Here is a 24,814-nt window from a genome sequence, read left to right on the forward strand (position 1 = left end):
ATCTCATAAATCAGCAAGAGTAAAAAGTAAAAGTAAAGGCCCTCCCATTGATCATTGATTTGCTCGAGCGGGCCCAGTAACGTCTCCATTGGAGACTTTGTTGTTACTGTGTCTGGCATATCGAATACGTCACGGGGAGCTTGCCAGGCTCTGCCGTGCGGGTGAGATACTCTCGGTAGCTTGCCGGGCTCTCCGAGAGGGGCGGAGGAACCGAACTCGGGTTGGCCATGCTGGCTGCGTGCAAGGCAAATGCCCTACCGCTGTGCTATCGCTCCAGAATGAAAGGAAAAAGGTGTTAAGCTATTCTAACCTGCTTGCAGAAACACTATACATTGATGTTGATAGTTGTTTGGAAATGTGTCAAGAAGTTGAAAGCTATAACTACCTTTAGGTCCAGCTCTTGTTTTAGAAATGTAAGAGTGTGTGACAGTTTGATGCTTCATAATGAAGATATAGAAAAGTTTAGATACAAGGTCATTTGTTACAGTATTGGCGATGGAAGTGAAGAATTGGAAAATGCTCGAATGCTTAAGTAAAGGGAATTAACTAATTAGTGATTAAGCTCATTCATGGCATTATGGCCACCGCACAGCTATTAGAAGTGAGCACATCGTGGATCTTTAATGACATGGAAAATATTCATTATATGTTTTCATGACATAAAAGAAAAGTTATGAACTAATTTATAAGAAAAATAGATTGAGGGAAAACATTTGCAATTTTTAAAGTCAACTAGGGACCAGTTTTTAGAATGCACACTTCGCAAAGCAATAGGAAAAAGACAGGAAAGAAAAAATAAGCCAAGGGTACAGAGAGTTTTCAAAAGAGGAAATCCAAAGGGCTAACGGACCTATAAAGAGATGCTCAGACTCATTAGTAAGAGAAACGTAAATTAAAATGACAATGAAGGATCACTTGACTTAAATCAAATTAGCACATGTTGGCATGCTGGGTGATGACAAGAAGGGGTGGAAGTGAGGGGATAAGGGGGTCTGGTGGCAGTTCTCTGAAAGTATCTTATTTCCTGAAGCTCAGTTGAACAGAGGAGTTATATATCCTTTACTCAGCCCTCCTACTCTTGTGATCGTATGTAGAGCTAGTTACCCACAGCCCCGTGAGGGGATCTACGTGGGAATGTCCAGGAGAGATTCAAGGGCAGGACTGGAAAGTTATGGTTGATGTAGCTGCTGGGCACTGCAGAGTAAACTATTGAAGCATGCACATGACGCCTGCTGTAGCAGGGCCCAACAGTGGAAATGGCAATTGGTAAACACAGAGCCACATGGTTACATCTGAAGGCAGAGTAAAATGCTCAGCAAATTAGTATGCTGCAGAAAAGACACAGAAGAGCATTCGAGGGAACTTAAACCTCATACACTCAGAAATCATGTACCAGGGTGGGGATGTAGCTCACAAAGGTTGAGTACATGCCTCTCATGCATGAGGCTCTGGGTTCAATCTCTGAATGCCATTCCCCAAACGCCCAAATATCCAGAAATCATGCATCATGACCTTAGTTCAGAAGGTTACATCCTATTAATAGATGTGTTGGGGAGGATAGGGAAGAAAAGGAAATGGACCAAAGGGAAACTAAACAAGCTACAAAACCAAATGGGAGCCTGGGCCAGAGAAGAGGGCGCAGTGGAACTGAGGAGTGTGGAGAACCCCTCTTCTGCCTCTGCAGGTCAACCTTAAGAAGGAAACAAATCAAATTCCCTTCAAATCCTGGACAACCAACCAACAAACAAAAATGTAAATAAAAGTTTGTTGCAGCAAATTAGTGAGTGAAAGAGGGAATGTGTGTGTGTGTGTGTGTGTGTGTGTGTGTGTGTGTGTGTGTGTTTTCAGTTTTCAGTGCCAGGGATAAATATCCAGGCTTTATGCATGCAAGGTATGCATTTTCCCATGGACAAATGTCCTCAGATCCCAAGTGTTTTTTTAAGTGAAATGATATAAAAACAAAAAACATTTAGCCAGATTATTAAGTCATTTTTCTGGGTACAGCAGGCTTGATATTCTTCCTAATCTTTTGTTCCTCCCCAATTTTGGACAATGAACTTACCTAGCTTTTGTAACTGGACAGACTTTTTAATATTTTTTGACTTTTGGGTTATATTCTGAGTTTTCTAGGGGTTACTCCTGGCTCTGCATTCAGGAATTACTCCTGGGGCTGCTCAGGAGACCATATGGAATGTTGGAGATCAAACCTGGGTTGGCCATGTGCAAGGCAAATGCTCTACCACTATACTACCTCTCCAGGCATTACTATGATTTCTGAAAATGGAGTTGAATAGGCGATAGGAGAGGTGTTTGAACACACAAGTCTGTGTCTAACTAGTGAGAAGATTTCATACTGGGGATAGACTGATTTGACAGATTGGTAACTGAAATATGGGTGTTTTGATTGTTAACTAACTCCCATTCTTTTTTCTTGGTAGAAATGGGTGTTGGGGATAAAAATAAAGTATGGGGTATTCCCTGAGTAGTTGTATTTCAGAGCAAAGGCCTGGTAGATCCATCTGGTAGATCTGTGTGTCATCTGTGTAGTTTCCCCCTGGTTATGGGTAAGATTGTCATCTGCTCAGATTCTAGGTTGGATTCCTATATGGGGACACTACAGTTACAGAGTGCTTCTTGCTAGGAGCTTGAATATTCTAGTCCTAAAGATTTTCTTGCATTTATAGCTAACAAATGACAAATCTTTGTTGTGCTGTGATTCTGTTGGTCACCTAAAGAGCATGCCAATTGAAAAATGACAAAAACCCTTCAAAAAATGCCCATTTTCAGTTACCTATCTGTCAAATTAGTCTTTGACTAGTTTTATTGCCTGACTTCATGGCCTTAAGACCTCTGACATAATATTCTGTTGTTCCTGGGTACACTAATAAAAGAGCTGCTAACATTAGCATGGGGATTTAAAGAGCATTCTGAGGATAGAGTCTTTAAAAAAATACTGTGTGAACCAAGTAATGCTTAGTGTAGAGCCTATATCCTTTGAGTTAGAAGAAAATATTAAGGGAAGATAAAAAATTACATTCCCTACTCATAGGCAAGTTGTTACTCATTGCGAAGACATTTACATGGATCTGTTCTCTTTACTAACCCCTTTAAAAGATGATTAGCATCATGAAATAAAAATCCAGACTTCGTTGGTAAAGGTTTAGGTATCAACTGGAGTTTAACTGCCTTTGGCCCACTCAGTTTCCTTATGAATGGAGTGAAAATCAAACTGCCCCTCTCTATTATAAGAGTCAGGGTAAATAACCCAGCACAGTGCCTGGCTCCCATTGGGTTATTAACACGTGTGAGTCACATCTAAATTTGATTCTATTTTTAAAAAGTCTTCCTTATTTCAGTCACTTTCAGATTCTTAGGGGAAGCATCTTCAATAGGAACTGGCTTGAATGCATGCAGCACCTCGTATCACAACCAAAGTCTTCAAGAAGTGTGGAGACAGAGCTTTTTACTTTTGCTTTGTTCAGGATTCAGATCGGCTTTGCTAAGGCATGGAGGCAGAAGGCGTTCTGAAGGCTGACGATGGAGTGGAGGACAGAGCAGAGGATTCAAGTTCCAAAAACAATAGCCAACCTGATGTTGCTCTGCCTGAATTCTCACCTGGAGGGCAGTCTCCCAGCCCCATGGCTCTCTGGGAGAAGCTAGAAAGGGAGTTTCTGGACTATCGACAGTTTGCTTACAGGAACCCAACAGAGCGTCAGAAGAACCTGTTGAATCTTCTTCCACTGTTCCTAAAGGTTGGTATTCCTATATCTGAAACTCTAAGATGCCACAATGCTTCTGGATCACTGGAAGTTGCGGTTGGTGTTTTTCTAATCATCACAAGGGATCTTAGAGTGCTTTCTTAGAGGGAGTCTTGGTGCTGGTTAATGAAGATGTCGAGTGAGGCTAATCTCTAGGGTGAGCAAGGGTTTGGAAAGAATAGTCTGTTAACTACTTAGTAACATTGTCCTTTTAGTTAAAAAAATATTGTACTGTCATGGGTGTTCAGGGTTGGCTGCAACTTCAAGTGCTGGTAATGCCAAGCGTCAGAGCCAGGAGGAATCAGTGAATGAAGTTGTGCTGGTGATGCAAACCAAGGTAGAGTCTATGGGGACCTCCAGAGTAATGCTTCCTCCACAGGGTACATGAATGAAGTTCATTCTGTGTACTGGACTGGTCATCTAGTTCATTAGTGATGGATATTAGGTAATATCTTGGGTGCAAGGTTACTTCCTGTGTTGGTTTGGAAAAAAGCTCTGACAGTGAGATCTGCCTTGTGGTTGGAGATAGTGATGGCTAGTTGTAGAACTGAAACGATTTTTAAGTGAAGGGTTCACTTAATGATTTGGGTAACCCCAAATTATCAATAAGCAATATACCTATACTAAAAACACAGTACGAGATACTTAGTACTTTTGAAAAGAGACTGGGATGGGGAGGATTGACTTATGTAGGTTTTCATTGGGAAATTTTTCTTTGTGAATATGTTTCATCTAATATACTGAACAGATATGTATAAGAATTCCCAAAGATGACCCAGAATTTTCTTGGCATAATTTTTATAGGATACACAGAATATGTGGGCATGTCTTTTTATAAAAATTGTTGAATAACTTAGAGTTCATTTACTCATTATTTCCCCCCACGTTTTAGACCCAGAACCTGTTCAACCATTTCCACAGATTAAGAGGAGCATAGGGATCATGCTAAGCGAAATGAGTCAGAAAGAGAGGGATAGACATAGAAAGATTGCATTCATCTGGGGGATATAAAGTAACAAAGTATGAGATTAATACCCAAGAATAGCTGAGATCAGCACCAGGAGGATTACTCCATAACTTAGAGGCCAGCCAGGTATCCTAGAGGAAAGGGCAGTTCAGATAGAGAAGGGAGCACCAAATAAAGTATGTTTGGAGGATCCTCCCAGGAGGGGAGATGCATGTCGAAAGTAGACTATGGACTGAACATGTTTGCCACTCAATGCCTCTTTTGCAGACCACAACACCCAAAAGGAGAGAGAGAACACAGGGGATTGCCCTGCCACAGAGACAGGGGGGATGGGGGGATGGGGGTGGGAGGGATATTATCCATGGTGGTTGAAAATGGGCACTGGTGGAGGGATGGGTATCTGATCATTGTATAATTGAAACCAAAGCACAAAAAATTGTAAATCTACAACTTTAAAAAAATAAAATAAAATAAAGGGAAAAAAAAAAGAGGAGCATAGGGACTGAATTGGAAAGGAAGAAGTTGATTAAGAGAGATGGCTTAGGCTTCCTATTCCTTATTCTCCCTGGCCTGCTCACCTCAGTTTCTGGGTGGTATCTTTGTGTTACTCTTACATCAGCTTTGTTTGATGAAAGGAAATGTGAGCTTTCCCCAAACTCCTTTCATAATTCACTGGGAATGCACAAGGGTCCAGGTCTTACTGAGTGTCTGGTCCTGGGAACTATTTTTCCTATCTATTTGTATAGCCCTGGTTGTGATTAAATGACTGTGTTGGAGAGCCAGTGATTGATACTTCCGATATCTCTGCAAGTTGTTGATTTGTGAATTCATTGATTTCTGTCGCACATATATTCATTAAGCTCTCTGTTCTGTTCTCATAACCTTCTGTTCTCAGGCTGGAATAAAGAAGACAAAGATTTTTCAGAATTTCTTCATGAACCCTCATGTAGAGCTCTGTTTAAACCTGAAAATGTGAAATAGTTCTCAGAATGTTTAATTTGGCTCATAGAGAGTTCAAATGAATTAGTGACCCATTTTTCCAAAAATGAAAAGCTTTCACATGAAATTAAGATTTTTCACTTTCTTTTGAAAATTGTTGTGAATGTAATATTAGTGTGGATGAATAGGTTACTGCCACTCCTATTAATCAAAATATGGCCTGACATACCAGTTTAACTAAGAAAATTCCCAGTTTCTCCTTTTCCCTAATATCTCTTACCCCACATTCCCTAATATCTCTTACCCCACATTCCCTAATATTTCTTACCCCACATTACTCATTTCTGTTGCCTGACCTATTGGCATTTGGGCGCAGAGTGCCAGAAATTGTGAGCCATTTCTACTAGAACCTAAACTTGCCCAGCCCTGCTGGTTGTTAGAGGCACAATGACTTTGCTGAGAACCTGGGCTTTGCAGTCATGCAAAGCCAGACTCAAGTCTTAAATTTATTGCTTTATGCATCCTTGAGCACATTCCTAAATATTGCTGGACCTCAAGTTCCTCATCTTTAAAGTGGAATCAATCACAGTTTGCTGGGAAACCATTAGGGTAAGTTAGGATGTTAGTTGTTAAATCCACAGCACATGGAAAACAAAGGGAGCCCAATTACCTCCCAATCTGCCTTCAGAATCCTAATTGTTTTTCTCCAAACTGCAGACACAACCTATTTTACTTTTGATCCCAGGCGTCCATCTCTGATGAATCCTGTAGAAGCAGAACATTATAGACTTTACAATTTTTTCTTAAAAATCTATATTTTTTTAAAATTAAATTTGATGTCATGTTCTCAGGGCTGGAGTGATAGCACAGTGGGAGGGCATTTGCCTTGCAAGTGGCCAACATGACTGACCTGAGTTCGATTCCTCCGCCCCTTTCGAAGAGCCCAGCAAGCTACCGAGAGTATCTCACCTGTACAGCAAAGCCTGGCAAGCTACCCGTGCTGTATTTGATATGCCAAACACAGTAACAACAAGTCTCACGATGGAGATGTTACTGGGCCCGCTCGAGCAAATCGATGAACAATGGGAGGACCGTGACCGTGACCATCATGTTCTCAAACCTGTTGATTATATGAAGCTCTGATTAATAAAACTGCTAGAGCCAGAGCACTCAGTAAGGAGTTTTAGTAAACAAGAGTTGGCAATGAATAAGATGGGGAAGGACAGGGGCTGGCTGCATGCAAGGCAAATGCCCTACGGCTGTGCTATCACTCCAGCCCAACCATACACTAATGTTTTTAAAGTTATCTGTAAAGACAGCCCAAAATAGCAGTTTTGACCCATTACTCTTTTAAAAAATATAAAGGAGAAAATCAATCGTGCAGAGTAGGAGGCAACACTCATTTAAAATTTCTGTTGAGCTCACTTAGAAAGTAGTGTTACCATCTGTGGGAGTGGCCCTGAGAGTCACGGCCACCAGCATGGATTGGCTGCCACAGAAACCTGCATGACCGGGCACTGAGATTCCCGGGTCCTTTTGCAAGAATTCTGAATGTGTACAATGGAGTTCAACTCCCTCGAACTGGCTCTTCTCATATTCCGTCCAAGGAAAATGAAGACGTTTTGAACTGTGTTTTGTTCTAAGATAATGCACATGTGATTTTTGAAGGGTCACCCCTTCTCAGAATGGGCTCTGCTCCTGGATTGTGGGACCTTCCCTAATTGTCCCACACAATGAGACCCTGTGTGAAAGAGGTAGCTCACGGGTGCCTAGGGCTTAGGAGAAGGTTGACATTAGTGCTCACCTCATATCAGTGATGTTCACCTATATTGATCTAGAGAATCTGGTGATAGCAGTCATTGTCTTCTGCAGCAGATTCCCTCAGAGATGTTTCTTTGGCATCTACTTTTCAAAGAACCTCTCTCTATATATTCTATTTTGAGCAATGTTGTTACAAAGTAAAGTAAAAGTAAAGGCCCTCCCATTGATCATCGATTTGCTCGAGCGGGCCCAGTAACATCTCCATTGGAGACTTTGTTGTTACTGTGTTTGGCATATCGAATACTTCACGGGGAGCTTGCCAGGTTCTGCCCTGTGGGCGAGATTCTCTTGGTAGTTTGCCGGGCTCTCCGAGAGGGGCGGAGGAATTGAACTCGGGTCGGCCATGTTGGCTGCGTGCAAGGCAACTGCCCTACCTCTGTGCTATCGCTCCAGCCCTGAGATTGGTATGGTTTCATACAAAAAAAAATTCCAGCACCAGGGCCAGAGTTATAGTACAACATATTGGGCATTTGCCTTGCATGTGGTCTACCCGGGCTATCCATATAGGCTTTCAAAGCTGCTAGGAGTGATCCCTTAGTTCAATTACTAAGCCCTGAGCACCACCAGGCGTGGCCCCAAAGCAACAAAAACATTCCAGCACCACACCCTTTACCATAGCGTCCACCTCTGTCTATCATTGTCCCAGTGTCCCCCTATCCCCCTCCACACTGTATCCTTCTATTCTCCCTATAGTGAGCTTTCTACTGGAAAGCAGTTATCATTTTGTTTACTTTGAGCGTTTGATTTCCCCCTATCATGTCAAAGAACATCTCTTAGCTTCTTTTGCTATTGGTCATTATCTGACGCTTCCAAACCACAATAGACGGAACCTTATTTTATTCTCCTGCCATTGTTTATGCATACATTTTCACAAACTATTAGGCAGCTATACAAAGGTGGATGTAGTTAATTCTGCAATAAATTTTGAACCCTTTTCCTGTTCAACTGGTTGAACAACAACTTCAGGGTTGTTAAAGAGTGTAACTTCTTATTTTGGTTACTGTCTTGGGAGTAAGGATGATCCTAATGGAGTTTCATAGCCTTGGAAACTCAATATGGAAACCCAGGATCAGCCGAAAGAAGTTCTCATGCAAAACTTCAGACTTCCCTCTTCTACAAGGATCCATAGTTCTCCTTAGAATCAAAGAAAAGCTCTTATCCAGGGAAAGGGATCACTTTCCTTGATGGTAACATTACCTTTAATTTACCAAGCTCTAACAAAAGTAAAGCAAGCATTTTGTTTAGTATTTATGAGCCTTGGGACTAACCCTGTGAAGTAGGTGGATGCTATTTTATTTCAGCTTCATAAATGAGGAAATAGAGGTTGGGACATATTGTACAACTTGACCAGAGTCATCCAGATGTTAGTGTAAGTAAGTAAAGTAAAGGCCCTCCCGTTGATCATCGATTTGCTCGAGCGGGCCCAGTAACGTCTCCATTGGAGACTTTGTTGTTATTGTGTTTGGCATATCGAATACGTCATGGGGAGCTTGCCAGGCTCTGCCATGGAGCAATAGCACAGTGGTAGGGCGTTTGCCTTGCATGCAGCCAACATGGCCGACCCGAGTTCGATTCCTCCGCCCCTCTCGGAGAGCCCGGCAAGCTACCGAGAGTATCTCGCCCGCAGATGTTAGTGAAGAGCAGATATTAAGCCAGGACATCTGCCCCAGGCCTGTATTGTGGAGCACTGGGCTCTCGAGGACAGTGTAGTGGTTGGTAAATGGAACAAATCTGGTTTCTCCCTTATATAGTTCATTACTCATTGGCCAATAGCTTCTCCTGGCCATGCCTCACTTTCTTTCTTAGGCACAACAACTTCTCCCTGACCCCTGTCATGTGACTTTGGGATGTTTCAGAAAAGGAGGAGTTTCATTGCATCACACAGGAAGGTACTCAGAGCCAGTGACCTCTCAGTGTGTGGGCCAATGTTTTCAGGAAGAATTGAATTGACTATTATTTGTTTCCTGATATTGCTTGTAGCTCTTATAGAATTCTTCCTTTCAGAGGTTCTTAGAGTAAATGAAGATGATGTTCTTCAAACAAGCATAAGTAGATCCTTCTGGTTTTGAGCTGAGGTCTTGCTTTGGAGGAATATAATCCGATTCTGATTCTCACATTGCCTAGAGATATTCTGTAATATTGGACAGCAGAGAAACTAGATTCATAGATGTAGATTGTTGAAGGCTGTTTTTAGAATATGCTCTTTAAGAGAAAGCAGGCAGTGAGATAGGGAATTTTCAGCATTTAGTGTAAAATTCTTGACTGTGTGTATCACACAGTCTCTGGGACTAGGATCACTTGGGGGTGGAAGGAAGAGATCTGGGAATGTGATTATATTAGAGAGGCTGCAAATGTACTCACACTCTTCCCTTTAAAAGATGGAATCTATCTACCCACTATTGAATATGGATAGGTCTGTGATGGTTTGGTTAATTGAATAGGGCAGAAATAATGTTTCCAAGCCCAGGTCTTTAGAGACTTACAGTTTCTTATTGTCTTAGAAACTGGCTGCCATATTGTGAGCTAGTCTAAGAATCTCCAAATAAAAGTTCCCATGCAGAGGAAACAAAGTCTTGAAACTGAATTTTCAGCTGACAGGTAGTTCCAGTTCATCTGTTATATGCTGTGTTGGAAGTGGATTTCTTGGTGTCCCTTAGCTATCCCAGGTGAGCAAAAGAGAATTGTTCTTGTTGATCCCTGACTAAACTACGAATTCCTCGCAAAAATAACAATAAAAATAAATAACAATTATTTTTTAAAAATTTGCTCCGTTTAGATTATCTGTTATCTAGCAGCAGAACCATGAAACATTGAGTATCAAGGTAGAGAATCCATTTATTTCCTAGTGTGGAAGAATTAGTATTAATGAACTGTACTTGGAGATGAGCATACAAGTGTGTGCACACATTCTTGTGTGTATATGAACATGTGTACGGGTTTGGTTCTTAAGACTCTGCCCAATCAGTAGCACAGGGTTCATAAAAATGAGTGAGATCAATTATTACTGTAAAACTCAAATGTGGCACCAACTAACCTTGCATAAGAATTAAGTAATATTAAATAGAATAAAAGGGGTGACCAAAAACTATTCCCTAGCTGCCTAGAGAGGACAAATACCTCTCCCTTTAGATTCCTGACTCTACCCTAGCTCAGCGTGGAGGTCTTCAACATGATTTATTACCATCTTAAAGAAAAAATACTTTGTTAATTGCGTTAGTGAAGTTTTGATATATTACTGAAAATATTTACCTAGAAGAAGGTCAATGGCATCATATTTGCTGAGGAGATGCATGTCTGAAATACTGGAGCTCACTTAAACACACCCTTTCCCACCCCAACTCAGCAAGAATAAATAAATAGGAATATTTTGATTCTATTTGAAAACTAACCCTGTTTTCTTTGTCATTCAAAGGCTAGGGTTTCCTCTCATATTATCAGAAGAATTTTTTTTGTTTTGTTTTGTGTTTTTTTTTTTTGTCATTCCTTATTTTCCTTTGGGGAACAGGGCATCATTTTCTTTCTCTTTCTTCCATATGAGGGGACAGTCACCAGGCATGATGATGCAGCTTAGATAATGTGAGTAAATAAAAGATTTTTAAAATATTGAGCAATATTCTCCCAGCATGCAAGTCCCAGTTTGAGAAAAAAATGAGGTCCTTTTGGAAACTGTCTTAACTCTTTGGAGTCTCCACGGTACCATTCAGTAAATGATTGCATCCGTGCATCAAACAGCACCCCGGTGGCCTGAAAGAGTTAACATGGCCTCCAGAAGTGTCCATTGCTGTCCCCGGAAGGAGTGTGAGCCTTGGGAGAATCTGGCTGAGCGTACAATTACTGTTCAACTCACAGAGGCCCAATTTGCTTTATTGTAGAGTGCCTCCCAGAGTCCCACGGCTTGAAGACGATCTAGATGCTTCTGAGTCAACTGCCTGCAAATTGGTCTTTGAGGGGTTTGCCAATGCAGGGAGAAAGGACAGAATTGGTTAGGAAGACAGCATAGCAGAGACTTCTGTCCTGGGGAGGGAAGTTATCTTACCACAGAAATTCCCAGCCCAAAGCACTGAGTTTTCTTTCCAGGGTTTAAAGTTCCTGGGTGCTAGCTAGGCAGTTTCCAGGTGCTGGTCATAAATTTCTCAGACATGTGCAAGCTGCTTGGGATTATTTGCATATGCCTGAGATAATTCTGCTCTTTATTCTGCTACTTAACTGATTCTCTGGGACTAACCTCAAGCCTAGTCTCATTCTGTTAAATGGGAATAATAATAATAGTACTTACCAAAAAGGTGCAGTGAGGATTCGTGGGAACAAGAGTATAAGTTCTTGGCCCAGAAATTGGCACAAGCTGGTAGCAATGCATCTGGCCATTATTCTCTGTGTTGTGAGCTTCCTAATTATGTGTTCACTAGTTGGAATAATTTTTGAAGGTTCATAATGTGTACTAGTTTTAACATTCATAATTTAGCAATGTTTGTATTACTTTTTCATTTACAAAGCAAAGGACAACTATGTCCATTTATGGGGCAGAACATAAACATATTTCAGGCAATATAGGTTTTGCTTAAAACAAATACTCAAGTAGAGCTCATTCCTTTTCTCTCTTCCTCCATTGGTAACCTATATACTTAATTATCATTTTTATATTGGGTATATATGTATACACACATACATATGAATATTACATAGGTATACTTTTGCACATATATAATATAACCACAGCAATATTGTATAACAATACAGTTTCAGAGGGTTTTGTCGAATCATACTGAAATATACTTCTGCAGCTTGATTTTGACACTCAACATTCTGTTTCTGGGTTTTCTCTGTATTGACACATATAGCTATAGTTCTCCTTCAGTCTTTCCTCACAGTTCCCTATTATTTAAGAATGCCACAAGTTATTCACACATCATTTTTAATTTGAGTTTTTAATTAAAAAACTTTTAATTTTTTAATTTGAGTATTAAAATTAACTTCTCCTAATTTTTCACAGTATCAGATAGTGCTGTAGTCATATTTCTTGCCTGTAGCTCCGTTTGCACATTTTGCCAACATTTCCCTGGGGAATAAATCTAGGTGTCAGCTTTATTGGGTTGGGCTAAAAACTTTGCAGAGGTTCTTCTGTGCCACACCTTCTCCTGGTCTTTACCTTCGTTTTGTACTTTGAGACTTCATTTATTTCAACTGATAAAGGATAAAATTAATATCTCATATCTCATTTTCATTATTTTACTTATTAGTAACTTGCAATTAGTAATTTATTTTACCTTCAAGGAATTTATTTTTTAAAAACCTTTTAGGTCACACCCAATGATACTCAGAGGTAACTACTTGTGGTATTTGGGGGATCACAAGGGGTGCTGGGGATCGAACCAGTCAGACACATGAAATACAAATACCTTACCCACCTTACCAGCCCTTAAAAAATTACTTGTTCATCCATTAACGCCCATAAGCAAAGAGAGTAAGAGATAAACTGTCTGCCACAGAGACGAGGGGAAGGATAGGGTGGATGAAGACATCGGTGGTGGCAAATGTGCACTGGTGGAGGGATGGGTGTTCAATCATTGTATGACTGAAACTCAAGCATGAAAGCTTTGTAAGTGTAACTCATGGTGATTCAATAAAAAAAAGAAAAGAAAAAAGAATTATTTTATCTTTCATTTTCATGAAAAAACCAGTTTATTGGTCATTCTTTTATTCATCTGGATACTATATGTTTTGTCAATTATAGATACTGATATATTTCCTCCAATTTGTGGTTTGCCTCATTTTGTTTACAGTGTCTTTCAATAGAAAGTTTTAAAAAGGTTTTTACACTTTGTGAAAATACTATCTCTAGCAAGAAGATAAGAAGTCCTTCATTTTATTTTTTTAATTTTAATTTTATTTTTATCTTTTTATTGAATCACTGGAGCTGGGGGCTAGAGCGATAGCTCAGCGGTAGGGTGTTCGCCTTACAAGCGGCCAACATGGCCAACCCGAGTTCGATTCCTCCACCCCTCTCGGAGAGCCCGGCAAGCTACCGAGAGTATTCGATATGCCAAACACAGTAACAACAAAGTCTCCAATGGAGACGTTACTGGGCCCGCTCTAGCAAATCGACGATCAACAGGAGGGCCTTTACCTTTACCTTTACCTTTACCTTTACCTTTACCTATTGAATCACTATTCAATCACACAGTTACAAAATTGTTCATGATTGGGTTTTAGTCATATAATGTTCCAACACCCATCCCTTTACCAGTGTACATTTCCCACCACCAGTGTCCCCAGTTTCCCTCCTTCACCCCCTCCTCTCCTCTAAACCCTCACTTCCCCTACTCCACACCTCCCCCCCCACAGGCATTTTCTTCTCTCTCTCTTTCTCTCTCTCACTCTCTCACTCTTGCTCTCTTTCCTTTTGGACATTATGGCTTTCAATACAGGAACCTAAAAGTTATCATGCTTGTCCTTTTACCTATTTCTGCACTCAGTTCTTGTCAAAGTGATCATTTCCAACTATCATTGTCATAGTGGTCCCTAATCTATCCCAACTGTCTTCTCCCACCACCTGTGGCAAGCTTCCAACCATCGACAAGTCCTCTGGGCCCTTTTTTCTACTGTTCTTGAATATTGTCTTATACTTTGTTTTTTCATATCCCACAAATGAGTGAAGTTATTCTATGTCTGACTCTCTCCTTCTGACTCATTTTACTCAGCACGATACTCTCCATATCCATCCACTTATAAGAGAATTTCATGACTTCATTTTTCCTGGTGGCATGTAGTATTCAATTAGGTAGATGCACCATAGTTTCTTCATCCACTTACTTGCTCTCAAGCACTCGAGTTGTTTCCAGATTCTGGCTATTGTAAATAGTGCTGCAATGAACAGAGACGTGCAGATGGTTTTTCTGCAGTGTGTTTTTGAGTCTCTGGAACATGCTCCCAGTATTGCTGGATTGTATGGAAACTCAATTTTTAGCTTTTTTTTGAGGAATTTCCATATTGTGTTCCAGAGAGACTAGACAGTAGGCGTTCCCACCAACATGATATTCATTCAATTTTGTTACTTAAAGATTGCAAACGAGATGTGGTCTTTGTTCTTCCGCAAATTTTGTAGTTGGGAATAAGCATGGCTTCTGGAGAATAAGATCATAATATACCAAAGTATCTTAAGACTGCACTTTCTTTGAACTTGAAATCTCACTTCTGATAATTTATCTGAAGGAAATATTTACATGACTGAAACTAAACTATCTGCAGAAGATCTGAGAAGTGTGTAAGAGGACAATTAGTACAACATAGCAATGGATGGGATAAGGAAGGTGAGGAAGTGGGAGCCCTGAAGAGTAACTCTTGGAATTTTCTGCAGGAGCAACTGGGTGCTTGGTAGGGAACTGGTTTTGGGGAAAGGCAATGTTATTTACTTACTTACAGGTGACATTTCTGGAACACCAGTTCAGGGGGAAGTCCGGGGACTAGCTAGGTAGTGAGTTTGGAGGTCAGAAGAAAGTTGAAGAATTCAGAGTCACTTCGGTTGGAAAAAGGTGAAAGTTGTGAATGTAGGCAATTAATTCTCAGTCCTTTCAGATAAACCTAGGGAGAATATATTGAATTCAGCTATTGGTAAGGAGAGAAATAAGGTGATTCTCACGCATTGCTTTTATAGTTTTGGCCTTCCTGATGGGATCCTGTGTGTTTTTATTAATTAATTAATTAATTAATTTGCATTTTTAGGCATGGGAACACTCTGTGGGAATCATCAGCTTCCCTAGTCTCCAAGAGCTGGCAGAAGATGTTTCCAACCAGTTTGCTCAAGAAATTCAGAAGGCACTTGTGGGAAAGCCTGCAGGTAAGAAAAGTACTGGAGAACACTTTGGGGAGAAGCAACACAGTTTTATAGACCTCTTTCAGGTTGATCCTCTCTCTGCTTTCTTGTGGACTTAGAGAAGTGACTTCAAAGAGTTGGTGAGCTCCGTTTTGTCACTGAGGAAGAAAGCACCTGGAGAAGGAAGAGAAAGAAAGACTAGCAGAGAGGGGAAGCAGACTTGGGAGGAGTGTAGTCACACACACACACACATACACACACACACAGGCTCTGGAAAGAAGTTCTTGATAAAAGTTACTCTTAAGTGGAAAGATTCATCCATGAAGGACACAGTGGCCAAAACATGTTTTTTGTCGTGATGGTTGGGGAGACCTCCTGAATTTTATTCCTCCTCTTGCAGAGCTAGATCCTGGGGTTGGGCTAATGGGCTGGAAGAGATGACGCAGAGAGATTGAGCATGATGCAGACTGTGGGAATCCTTGCTATGCAAGGTGTGTGTAATCCAGGGGCCCAGGGAAGACTCTGGATTGTGTGGGAGTTTCTTCACATCCTTTTTTTCAATTGGGAATCATTGAATGCTGCAGAACAGGATGATGGCATGCTAAAAGCTGTCTTCCAAGGAGATGAATATGACAGAATATGCAATGTCTGGTACAGATGCAAGTGTAATGGTTAATTGGGAGAACAGGAGACAGAAGTCTCTTGAAGACATTCCCCTTTCATGGATCAAGCATCCAACAGCAAGGGAAGCTGGTAGGGAAGCTCATTTCCCTGTCCCATGGGTGATACTCTCCTTCTTGCACTATTGCCAGAGCAAGCACGGGTGGCTGCGGGGAAGCTGTTGCGGTGGACGGGGGATGTGGATCAGGATGGCTACCTGCTCCTGAAGTCGGTGTACGTGCTCATGGGCACAGACTCGGTAAGTTTCTGCTGGCTTGTCCATGTGGGCAGGGGCGCATCTCGAGAGTGTCATGCACGAAACTCTTCCTTTCCCTCCCCAAGTCTCTTCCAATAGACAGCAGGGACTGGAGCACTGCAGTCTGAGTTTCTTCTGCTTTTTTAGTTGCTCAGCTGCATGTCAGTCCGGGTGAGCAGGTGCAGAGTCAGCCTCTCCAGGAGACTCTGTTGTGTTGCTGATTTTAGAACTGAAAAGACAATTGTAGTTCAAGGCTTGATGCGAGGATTAACCACAGCTGATGTGGGGCTGGAAAGACAGTACAGTTGGTTGGGTGTGTGCCTTGCATGCGGCAGACCCAGATTCCATCGCAAGCACCTTACTTGGTCCCCTGATGCATGCCAGGAGTGATTTCTGAGCACACAACCAGGAATAAGACCTAAGCATTGCCAAGTGTGTGACCTAAAAGCCACATTTCCAATACGCCATCCCACCTCATACAACCAACAATAAAACAAGCTGATGTGTACATACTATTTTCTGTTTGTCAGGCTGAGGCTGGTGGATTCTCTGCCTTTTGTCTACTCATGCTTCGTAGAGAGGAGGAGTGGGGATTATAGTAATATCAGGTTTGGGTTCATGCCTCCTACTAAACTCAGCCTGAAGGAGCCACCAGGAATTGCAGACCTGGTGCTGAGTGTCTGAACAGCAGGAGCAGCCCGTGGGCACTGGTACCAGAAGCAGGAGTGGACAGAGGCCACATGAAGAGCCCATCTAGGGCTCTCTCCAGAGGCCCTGCAGCCGCCACCCTCAATCTAATGTGAATGCAGATAGCAGCTGCAGAGGGGTGAAAGAAACTGAGGGAGGCAGAAGACCCCCCAAACTTTGTCTCTGTGTATGGACCACTGTTGTCTAGACCACTCCACAACTAGATGCCAGAGGCTTATCTGGGATGGAGTGTTTTGCAGGGTGAGTCGTAAAAAGTGAGGCAGTGCCCAAGAACAGATGACTGGTCAAAGAAACTTTGGTACATCTACACAATGGAGTACTATGTAGCTGTTAGAAAAGATGAAGTCATGAATTTTACATACAAGTGGTACCACATGGAAAGTAGCATGCTAAGCAAAATGAGTCAGAAAGAGAGGAATAGACATAAAAAGATTGCATTCATCTGGGGGACATAAAGTAACAAAATAGGAGATTAATACCCAAGAATAGCTGAGATCAGTACCAGGAGGATTACTCCATGGCTTGGAGGCCAGCTGGACACTCTAGGGGAAAGGGCAGCTCAGATAGAGAAGGGAGCACCAAATAAAGGGTGTTTGGAGGATCCTCCCAGGAGGGGAGATACATGTTGAAAATAGACTATGGACTGAACATGATTGCCACTCAATGCCTCTCTTGCAGACCACAACACCCCAAAGCAGAGAGAGAACAGAAGGGAAAACCCTGCCACAGAGGCAGGGTGGGATGGGGAGATGGGTGTGGGAGGGATACTGGGATCCATGGTGGTGGAAAATGGGCACTGGTGGAGGGATGGGTACTTGATCATTGTATAATCGAAACCCAAGCACAAAAAATTGTAAATCTACAACTGTACCTCATGGTGTTTCACTAATAAAAATTTTTTAAAAAGTGAGGCAGAAGGGCCTGCTTTCTGCTGTAGGTAGCCCGTCCCCAGTGTGGGGAGTAGTGAGCAGTTGGCTCTCAGCGGAGCAGTGTGGAGGAGGCAGGGATAGTCCTGTGCATGGCCCTAGCAGGCCTGGATGTCAAGCACCGGTGGGGCCAGATACTCTCTTGCTCTGCATACAGTTCATTCCTGATTCACTTCATCACAGACTGCATTTCCTCAGCTCGTCCTCTACTTTGCTGTCAGGTGAGTCAGTCTGGTGGGAAACCGAGTGGAGCTTTCTTCTACTTAACCTGTGGGACTGTAGCAGAGCCTACCATGATAGAAAAGTCCCAAGAAGCTCCCATTCTGGCTGGTTCCCTCTCTGCGACTTCCTGCCTTCTCCCCTGTCTGTCTGGCTCTGGATCTTGGCCCAGAGGCATTTCTGGTCTTGGTGAGATCTTAGATCTGGAATAGGACATGGGAAGATCCTGGTCAAGTCTTTAAGTCAGTAGTTTGCACTTGTTATGACTCCTGATGGGGTTTCTGGTGCCCCAGGCAGGAGGTAACTTCCTCACTCAGAGGCTAAAGGGAGCCCAGGTTTCTCTGAGCCAGTCTTACGCCCTGCTCTCTCCCCACTCCTCTCTTTCATCCCTAAAGTCTCGTTTCTAAAGGTAGAATGCTGTGGACACACACAGTACAGCTTTCCTCTGCTTTCTAAACAGAGACCATTTCTATGAAACCTTTCCTCAGCCAAAATTGACTAAGGCAAAAGAAGTTATTACCAGTTTATTTCTATGGGAAAAAAATTGAGCATCCCTAGATTCCAAAAATCACATGAAAGTACAGAGCCTACTTAAAAATCACATCCACCTATGGTACAAGCAGGAATAATCGCATCAAAACGAAGTCTGTCTAAAACAGTTTCTGGAGAAGGTGCTCCACGTCTGTTCTTGCTACACAGATGCTGTGAGTTTTTAGAAACTTTTGACTTGTGTTGTCAAAAGTAAAAATGGATCATTTGATAATGTTTTTTAGTTTCCTAAAATAGGTGCTAGTGTCTATCTTTATAAAAGCAAAATAGTGTCAGGGAAACTTGAAGATCAGTGATGTAGGCTATACTTTATTTATTTTTCTTTTTTTAAAAAATTTTATTTTAATGAATCACCGTGAGATACAGTTACAGACTTACAAACTTTTGTGATTATGTTTCAGTCATACAATGTTCAAGTACCCATCCCTCCACCAGTGTCAATTCTCCACCACCAATGTTCCCAGTATCCCTTACGTCACCCCCTGCATCTGTGGCAGGCACATTCCTTCTTATTCTCTCTCTCTCCTTTTGGGTGTTATGGTTTGCAATGCATGTACCAAATGGCCATCATGTTTGGTCTACAGTCTACTTTCTAGACTGTATTTTATATAAAGGTAGTACCCTTAGTCCCACTGTGTGGGTCCTATGATGGTCTCCATTTTTGGTCTAGAATGTGTTGCCCACCAGGGGACAGTGATTGATCCATTATCCCTGCTCTCTGCTCACTCTGGTCCCTGTGGGCTCTGCCCCAGCCCTCCCCCTCAGTTCATATCTGCTCTTCTCTTGCAGGAGACAATGTGCAGAGTCGCAGAGTCTGGGCTCCCAGCCCTGCTCCTCCAGTGCCTCTACCTCTTCTTTGTCTTCCCCCTGGACAAGGAGGAGCTCTTTGAGAGTGATGTTCAAGTCCAGCGAATGTTCGTGCAGGTGAGTGAGGAAAGGGGCTTGACTCTCCTGTGGTTAGGACCTTTGGCTTCTTGGAGATTCTTTGATATACTCCCAGTCCAGAAGTTTCTCTCTTATCAAAGGATCACCCAACTCACCCCTGCTTTCTCCTACTCTGCAATACCAGGAAAACCCTTAAATTTGAAAATAGATTTCCTTCTTTTCTGTCTTTGTGTCAACATTCCTTTTGTTTTTTGTCTATTAGAAAGAGTACCCTACTTCCTTCACGTGGCCCTGTCAGCTACTTCTCTTGGCAGTGCTTTCTCTGGCATCTAGAAATTCTTCTCTGGCCTTAAGCATGCTATTCTGACTTGTCTAACTAGTAATGTTTTTTCTGAGTGCAGCACCTGTGTCCACTGACCACCTTGGCAACCTGTCACTTCTATGACCCCCTCCTTCCATCTGCGGTGTATGTTTTTTTTTGTTGTTCCCTTGATTCTTGATATCTTGTCAGCTAAGATATGGTGAGTGACCATGAATAATGTATGGGAGCTGAGTTGGCATCCTGGGACTCTGATTCCCAAATCTACTTATGTTCAAACTTCTAATCTATGGTGTCACCTCTTTTTCTCTGCTCACAAGCTCACTGAGGCTACAAGGCTTCAAGTATTCTTTTATCATAATCCTTCTTTTCTAGCCTCTTTGAGAATTAGTAGCAACTTTTTTTTGTTGTTTTGGGGTCACACCCAGCAGTATTCAGAGGTTACTTCTGGATCTTCACTCAGGAATCACTCCTGAAAGTGCTTGGAGGACTAATTGGGATGCTGGGGATCCAACCTGGATTGGCCGCATGCAAGGCAACCAGCTTTCCCATTGTACTGTCACTCCAGCCTCCAGTAGCAACTTTTTTTGGTTTGTTTTTGAACAGCACTTCATGGTGCTCAGGAGTTACTTCTACTTTGCACTCAGGAATTATTCCTGGCAGTGTTTGGGGGACCATATGGGATGCCAGGGATTGAACCCTAGTTAGCTGCATGCAAGGAAAACACCCTACTCATTGTACTATCTCTCAAGCCCCACATTTGGGTCACACCCAGTGATGCACAGCCATTGCTCCTGACTCTGCACTCAGGAATTACTCCTGGTGGTAGTTGGGGGACTACTATATGGGATGCTGGAAATTGAACCCGGGTTGGCCACATGCAAGGCAAACGCACTACCTGCTTTGCTATCACTCCAGCCTCTCATCATAATGTTTTATCTCCTTTCCCTGCCTCCTTTTCCACAGATTCTGTATTCTTAGCTTCTGGGACACAATATTCTTTAAAAAAATGTCTGTCACATCTTTCTGACCTGGGAAGGGCAGAAGAAGGGCCAGATAGATGGCAGAATTTACTGATGGTTGCAGCTGATAGCTTGAGCAGTGCGTGTACTCAAGACCATCTGAGAATTTTCAAACATAACTGTCCTTTAAAGTGCATGTCACATCAACACACATAAGGGACTAATTCTTTACCAGATCTTTGTTGCCAGAAAGGATCTCACAGGCTCTTGTGGATTTCATTTATGGTGGGAAATAGATAAGCTATGTTGGGGAGACTCATAGGAATTATTTATCCATCTGTAAGTCATTTCTGTTGTGGGTGGTAGGATACCACACTGGGAAATTCAACCTCATGGCTTTTGTGTGTCCTTTGGGAAACTAGTGCAACCCAATCTTCCTGTTCTTTTCCACAGTGGATGGAATGCAAATCACAATCATAGACCATATTTCTATGCACCCAAAGTTTCCCTGTTTCAGTTCACAAACATCTAAAAGCTCCTCTTGTGTAAAGATCTATGCCAGAATGACAGTTCCCAGAATGATCATGCTGCCTTCTTTTGTAGAGATGAGAAAGAGGTGGGAAAGCAGAATGGGGGAAACAACCTCATGCATAAGTATTTTAAGTGTGATGAAGGAAAGATCAAAGGGATACTGGAACATCATTACAAAGAGACTTGAATTGTAGAAGATAAAAATGGCAGTGGGCTGGAACGATAGCACATTGGGTAGGGCGTTTGCCTTGCATGCAACCAACATGGCCGACCCAATTCAATTCCTCCACCCCTCTCAGAGAGCTTGGCAAGCTACTGAGAGTATCTCGCGCACACGGCAAAGCCTGGCAAGCTACCCATGACGTATTCAATATGCCAAACAGTATCAACAAGTCTCATGATGAAGACGTTACTGGGCCTGCTCGAGCAAATTGATGAACAACGGGAGAACCGTGACCATGACCGTGAAAAATGGCGGTGAAAGAAAAAGGCATTAAAGTAGAGAATTGAGGGTGAGAGTGGAGGGTGAACAGGGGGAGGGAATAAGAGCAAACCAAAGGGCATGTGACCACAGTCACTTGCAGAAGAGGCAGGGAGGGAAGTGGGCTCTGTAACTATTCCAGGGATGCCCATTTGGGTGCTTGTACTCTTTTAGAAATATCTAATGGATTTGGTGCAAGGATAAGGATAATCCCATATTTACTGTACTGGAGTAGTCCAGTTAGACCTTTGAGAACCAAAGAGAGAATTGCCTATTTCGACATGAGAAGGGAGAAGACTGTTTCTTGATCAGCCCTGAATGATGAGCCTCATTAGCACCCTTGGGTTTTATATACCAAGTGGATAGAAAGATAGATATTGGAGATACTGGAAGGTTCTCTGGTAAGCACAAGGATATATATGGGATTGGCGGAGACAAGACCTCTGGTTAGGAAGTTATTATATAACACCCACTCTCTTACAAAGAAGCAGAGTTTGAGTGTCAGAGATTCATAATACATATAATTCATTTAAAAAAATAGGGACCACTACTGACATACTAGAAATGTGCTCTCCTACCTGAGATACTTCCCCAGAACCACATCTCTCTTTAAATATCATTGGGTTATCTTAGTTCTATATTTTAATTAGTGTTGGTAGTTTTCAGTATTTCTATATTAAAAAAAAACCCATTTCTCCAAGCTAAAACATCCCTCTGTTCTCATTTGGAAAATGTAAAATTTAGGACTGGAGTGATAATGCAATGGGTAGGACATTTGCCTTGCATGTAATTGACTCAGGTTTAATCCCCAGCACCAAAAGTGGTCCCCCAAGTCTGCCTGAGCACAGAACCGAGAGTAAGCCCTGCACACTACCAGCATGGCTACCTCGCCCCCCCATAAATCCCCAAATGTGGAAAGTGCTAGAATATGGATTGTGAATTCAGACTTTATCCTCATTTTTGTTGTGTTTGCTAGGTAGCTCTGAAAACCAGGCTGTTCTAGGTGGAGTGTGACCACATATAACTTTATTCTTTGAGTTGAGCCATGGTCATCTTTACTCTGGAAAAGTAGGGAAGAGCTCAGCCACAGTAAAGAGTCTTACTGAATACTATTCTTGACTGTTTTTCTCCCCAGATGTTGCTGAACACTTGCAGTGAGTCTCAGGGGTTAGAGGCTCTCCTCTCAGGGAATGAGCTCCAATCTCTTGTGATTGCCACAACCTGTCTCCGGGAGCACAGCTGCTGTTTCTGGAAGGAGCCTACGTACTGCGTGCTGAGAGCAATCTCCAAGGCTCAGAATCCTGGCATCATCCAATACCTGCATGGTAGGACCAGGAGAAGGCCAGAGTCCTGCTTTTTATAGGGATTAGGGTTATTTTGGTCTCTGCATAGTTCTATGGAACTAAAAAAAGAGATCAACAGGCAGAGTCTTCATGGATATCCAGTTATATCTTATACATTACGCTTCTTCAATTTGTTCATGGAAGTGTTTTAATTGTCTTTGATTTTTGGGGTCACATCCAGCAATTCTTGGAGGTGTTTCCTGTGGTGTTTAGAGGATCATGTAGTACCAGGGACCAAAACTAGTGTTTCTGCCTGCAAAGCATGCACCCAACATGTCCAGCTGTCTCTGAGCATTGTCATTTTGATGCTTCATTAGAGGAGGGAGGGATTGGGAAACTCCTTTACTGTATTCTGGTATCAAAGAGGTGCCATGCTGGAACTGTTTGCCTGCTACTTCTTTCTCCTTGAGATAGGGAATAATAATGAATGCCAATTTGCCGTGGGGAGGATGGGCAATAAGCAGAGTGGAAGAATTTGCCAAAGATTTTAGCTAGTGAGATTTAGAATCCAAATTTAAACTTTGAGACACTCATAAGTGCTGGGGGATCACATGGTGTTAGTGATTAATCTGGGTTTGACCACATTCAAGCTATGTGCTTTTAACCCCTGTTCTATCTCTCTGATTTCCCCTTCCCCCAATTTTGGGCCATTTTCGGAGAGACCATTATGGTGGTTGTTGAGTCCTATGGTCACCTGCTTGATGAAGTTCCTTTCTGGGGCTTTCTGTAACAGAGTGTGTCAGTGACAAGAGTCAGGAAAGTTAAACAAGCATCACCTTTACTGTAGAGGAGACCCAGGGAGAAACGTCATCCTCTTTAGAGACTCAAAGCTCAGAGGGAGGCCAGGAACTGGTGGCAATGGTCCAGGTCTGAACTAAGTCCCTGGTGTTTAGCATTCCAGGTACTCCCACGGGCTAGAGTATGACACTCCTGAGGAAAAGCTGCATACTTTAGAGTGGCATCTCACTGCATCCTCATTCTCAAATGTCCAAGACAAAATATTAAAAAGAAAAATCCCTCCTGTCACAGAGCCTGTTGCTGGGGCACCATACTGAGGACTCCTTAGAGTAAGGGGTGATTTCTGGGGGCCTATGGGCTCAGGATAAGATAAGTATATGACCAGCAGTCAAGAAACCTGTCCAGCAGGCTCCACAAAACCCGGAGAATTCTCCGGGCCCTGTACCAAGCCGATATCTCCAGGAGGTCCCAGATGGAGCAGGTACTGTCTCCCTGCCTTCTCCAGATGGAATCCCAGTGACCATGAGCTTTTGCAAGCATGGCTCCGGTATGTGGGCACCAGGACTATTCTTCTGAACCACACAGCCACATAAGCGGCCACACAACCTTTCCTGATATGCAAAGTGAGCAATGGAAAGTAAATGATCTAGCATCTGTCCCTGGAAGGCAGGCTTGTATGGTGGTGGGAAAATTTGAGCAAAATATAATGCCCAACCGAAATGCATCTGGACAGTGCATTAAACTACGGCGCCATGCTGCCCCGGGTGAGGAAAGGTGTTTATCCCTCCGCCTTTCCCCCCTGGCGGCAACATGAAGGCCCCGCTATCTTTCAGAGCCTAATGGACAGCCAGGTATGAGACTGCAGTGATGAGACACGTGGGGCCTCATGGAATTGGGAGTGGAACCGGCCCAGCTCCCCGCCCTGACAAGGCCCCGGGTTGC

General features: G+C 42.6%; 1 protein-coding gene across 2 annotated transcripts in view; it reads left to right on the forward strand.

Moving 5' to 3' along the window:
• Window positions 1-3,506: 3,506 nt before the first annotated feature.
• The window catches only part of WDFY4 (WDFY family member 4), a 249,490-nt gene continuing 228,182 nt past the window's right edge, over window positions 3,507-24,814 (forward strand). For both annotated transcript variants that reach the window (XM_056130445.1, XM_056130444.1), the window contains exons 1-5: window positions 3,507-3,752; window positions 15,205-15,319; window positions 16,108-16,214; window positions 19,403-19,537; window positions 22,927-23,116. In XM_056130445.1, coding sequence (XP_055986420.1) covers window positions 3,507-3,752; window positions 15,205-15,319; window positions 16,108-16,214; window positions 19,403-19,537; window positions 22,927-23,116 — 793 coding nt within the window. The remainder of the gene's footprint in view (window positions 3,753-15,204; window positions 15,320-16,107; window positions 16,215-19,402; window positions 19,538-22,926; window positions 23,117-24,814) is intronic.

The sequence above is a fragment of the Sorex fumeus genome, unplaced genomic scaffold (assembly GCF_029834395.1).
Source record: "Sorex fumeus unplaced genomic scaffold, SorFum_2.1 ptg000078l, whole genome shotgun sequence".
Taxonomy (NCBI): domain Eukaryota; kingdom Metazoa; phylum Chordata; class Mammalia; order Eulipotyphla; family Soricidae; genus Sorex; species Sorex fumeus.